This window comes from Miscanthus floridulus, chromosome 10 (genome assembly GCF_019320115.1).
Source record: "Miscanthus floridulus cultivar M001 chromosome 10, ASM1932011v1, whole genome shotgun sequence".
NCBI lineage: Eukaryota > Viridiplantae > Streptophyta > Magnoliopsida > Poales > Poaceae > Miscanthus > Miscanthus floridulus.
In genome coordinates this window covers 65,568,008-65,571,227 of record NC_089589.1, presented here as the reverse complement: position 1 = coordinate 65,571,227, position 3,220 = coordinate 65,568,008, and the positions used below count along the sequence as shown (strand labels likewise).

The 3,220-nt window shown below is 43.0% G+C and overlaps 1 protein-coding gene across 1 annotated transcript; it reads left to right on the top strand.

Annotated features, from left to right (window-relative positions):
- The first annotated feature begins 266 nt into the window (after positions 1-266).
- On the top strand, positions 267-713 carry LOC136488780 (uncharacterized). The gene has a single exon (XM_066485600.1). The coding sequence runs from the start codon at positions 267-269 to the stop codon at positions 711-713; it is 447 nt and encodes a 148-aa protein (XP_066341697.1).
- The last annotated feature ends 2,507 nt before the right edge of the window (positions 714-3,220 follow it).

Sequence of the window (3,220 nt, the reverse complement as noted above, 5' to 3'; positions counted from 1 at the left end):
TTTTCCACTTTCAAACACCACGTCAAGTCGAGAATGACGTCAAAGATGCTCTTCACCATCAAGGATCCATCTGGCGCGAGCAGCGTTGAAGCATCGTTCTCTGTGACCCTGGAATGCATGGTGACCAAGACCCTCAAAGCCGGTGGTCATTGGCAGCCGGTGTACTTCCTGCACGAAGGAGGTAGCACGACTAGGATCTTGAAGGCGAATCAAGCGGTGGGCATCCCGGTGACCAGGAAGGTGTCCATGATGTCCTCCATGGCTCGATGAGGACATTCATGTGGCTGCAGCTACTCAACCTCACCGACAAGCAGTGGGAGGACATCCTTCTTGAGCGCAAGGTTCCTAAACTCACGGCCCTAGCGCATGAGGCCTGCCGGGATGGCTGCATCACCCATGGGACGCTTGAGCTTTGGGTTGATGAACAACTCAAGTTCATCATGTCCAAGGTGCTCTTGACGCTTTGCATGGAGGCAGAGGCAGCGCCAGTGGTGTGTTGGGACCGCAACATCTGCCTAGATGATGAAACATCTAATCCTATGGCTAGCCATGCTGTGGAAATGCCCGGTTGTGGCCATGCATTCCACTACAAGTGCATCACCAAGTGGTTCGGCCAGAGATCCACTTGCCCGATGTGCCAACGAGATTTGTCTATGTATCTTGACCCGGCAGTGCAGAGATTTCTCTCGCACCTCATCAAAGAAGATTATTGATTAAGCTCATTGTTTTTTGTTGTACAAAATACTTATTACGCATCATACTTCTCTATATATATTTGGTCAAAATTCAAAATCTTTGAGTAAATCTCTGCTCCATCGCTTTCTTCACTCCGTCGCTCTAACCGCCGCGATCTCGTCCGCAACTCCGCTTGTTTTTATTCCTTCTCAGAGCTCTCCCATTCCCTCTATAGATCTAAACCATGAGGAACATGCTGTTGCCTTCTCATACATGTGCTCAACACATAAAATACATGACTTCATGCCATCAGGCTAGACACCCACGGCAACAACAAAAACAAACAGAAACCAACAAAGGAAACTTCATCCACTACAACATCTTCACCGTCCGAGGCATTAAAAAAAATGGTAGGTGGACTTTCTTGCTTGTTCAATAACATTTCAACACCAATCGCTCTTCTATCCTACATTAGATTAAGGCCAAACTTGCTCCTCGGGTTCAAGGTTCAGCAAGTTTAACAAAGTTTGACACAGACATGCAAATAACACAACATATATTAGCAAGGGTTCGTACTACATGAGCTCAACACATACACTACATGACTTTGTGCTATCGCACAGATCAAAGCCAGTCATGGCTACTACTACTACTACTAGTACTAACACAGGACAACGAATAGTACCTAAAGCACACAAAATCTCATTGTCGTCGAATCAGTTTGGTCTTGTTGAGATAGTTGAGGTCATAAGGACTTTCGATCAAGTTGAGACAGTGAACCATCTTGAAAATGACATAGTCTCCATTGACGTCCACACTATAGTCAGAGAGCTGACAGGCATCCACAACAATGCTACAAAGCACAAAGATTTCTCCAGAATCATGGTCTTCAACAAATCTAGTAATGCGTTGTTGCCCAACAATCGCACGAATAGCAGCTTCAATGATTAGGCATTGCACAGCTCGGTCTTGTACACGATGCCCCCAAGTCACAAGCAACCTGTTCTATTCTTCTGGCTCCACACCTAGCTACCAAAACACATCATTTGTTTTAGAGTACACATCCATGGTATGGTAACGAGTTGCCATCTATAAACATGATTTTGGTTAGAACAAATGACAATCGAGGTAAGGGGGAAGCAATGAGTTTAGTAGACACAATAATAAGTTCATACAAATAGTATGATTTGATATGAAGCATATTACCTTTATCCAGATCCTAAAACCACTAGGGAACACGATTAGTAAAATGCAAACGGGTGAGGGAAAGGGGGAGCAAGCAGATTGATGCAATGCTATTGGATGAGGGAAGGGGATGCTCCTTTCATATAGACCTTGCATGGTTGACGAGAGTGAAGTCAATGCGGCAGGAAAGCTAGACACAAGAAGGAATCAAGAAAAGGAGCTTTTGACCACCATGACACGCTTGAGACTTAAATGCCTGGTGCGGTTGTGATGGGTCTTTTTTGTACTTATGTGACTCCAATCCAGGTAGTCACAATTGTAACTCCCTAGGTGTTTGTCACCAATTAAGGAAGGGGTTTGAGCTCAACCATGACATGTTCAGTGGTGATGGAGATGTCAAGGTCAAACCTATGGAAATGAGCCCCAACCTAAACTTGGATATTGCACCCTTGCTTTACATTTAGGTCTTTTCAAGATAGATACTTGGCTAGTGTTATTGGAATATCTTCATGTGTCTCACATCAATATCCATCTATATTGATCCATGGAAAAGTTTTGTGAAGTTTGGAATCAAGAAGTCACATGAAATGATAAGTTATATCCTTATTGGAATGGCTTTACTAAGTGCTTGAATTGCACTATTAAGTGAATGGAAATGTAGGTCATTAACCAAACCTTGCAACCTTGCCCAAATGACTCTAGATGAACTCTATAGCAAAAGTCATGAAAGGTTCATGTTGGGCAAATACCAAGAAAATGCTCCAATGGATCAAAAAGGATAATCTAAGCTTTATCGTGATCCTACTTTGGTCAAAGTAGAACTATAGGTTCTATGCAAGCTTTGATGTTGGACCTTGAATAAAAGTTGTAGTTCATATTATGTAGAAGAAACTTTGTTTTTACACTAAGACCTAGATCAGCTTGGAAATAAGTCAAACAGAGGTCACAAGATTGAATCTACTACAGTTTTCAGTGCTTGGAAATATTCGAAGTCTGGAATTTCATTGACATTAGCATTGGCGTCTCGCGTTCTCCAAAATTCATTAAGGAACTTGAGTTGGTCCAAAAATAAAAGTTGAAGGTTATATTATGGAGAAGAGCATGAAAAAAGTTGGAACCCATTTGGCTTCGTGTTGATGGTTAATTCTGAGTTTTTCCTAATCACCATCGTCACGCTGACAAACCAAAGTTAGGAGCACGTTATCTGCTAAACCATAACTCTAATGACCATGCGGCCTTAATCAAAGTTAGAGAGTAATCAGAGTTGAGCAAACTTCATTTTTGGCCCACTATTTGATTCGGCCAGGAAGCGGCCCAAATCGGCTTCCCACCTCACCCTCACCGTCGCCAGCCACCTGTT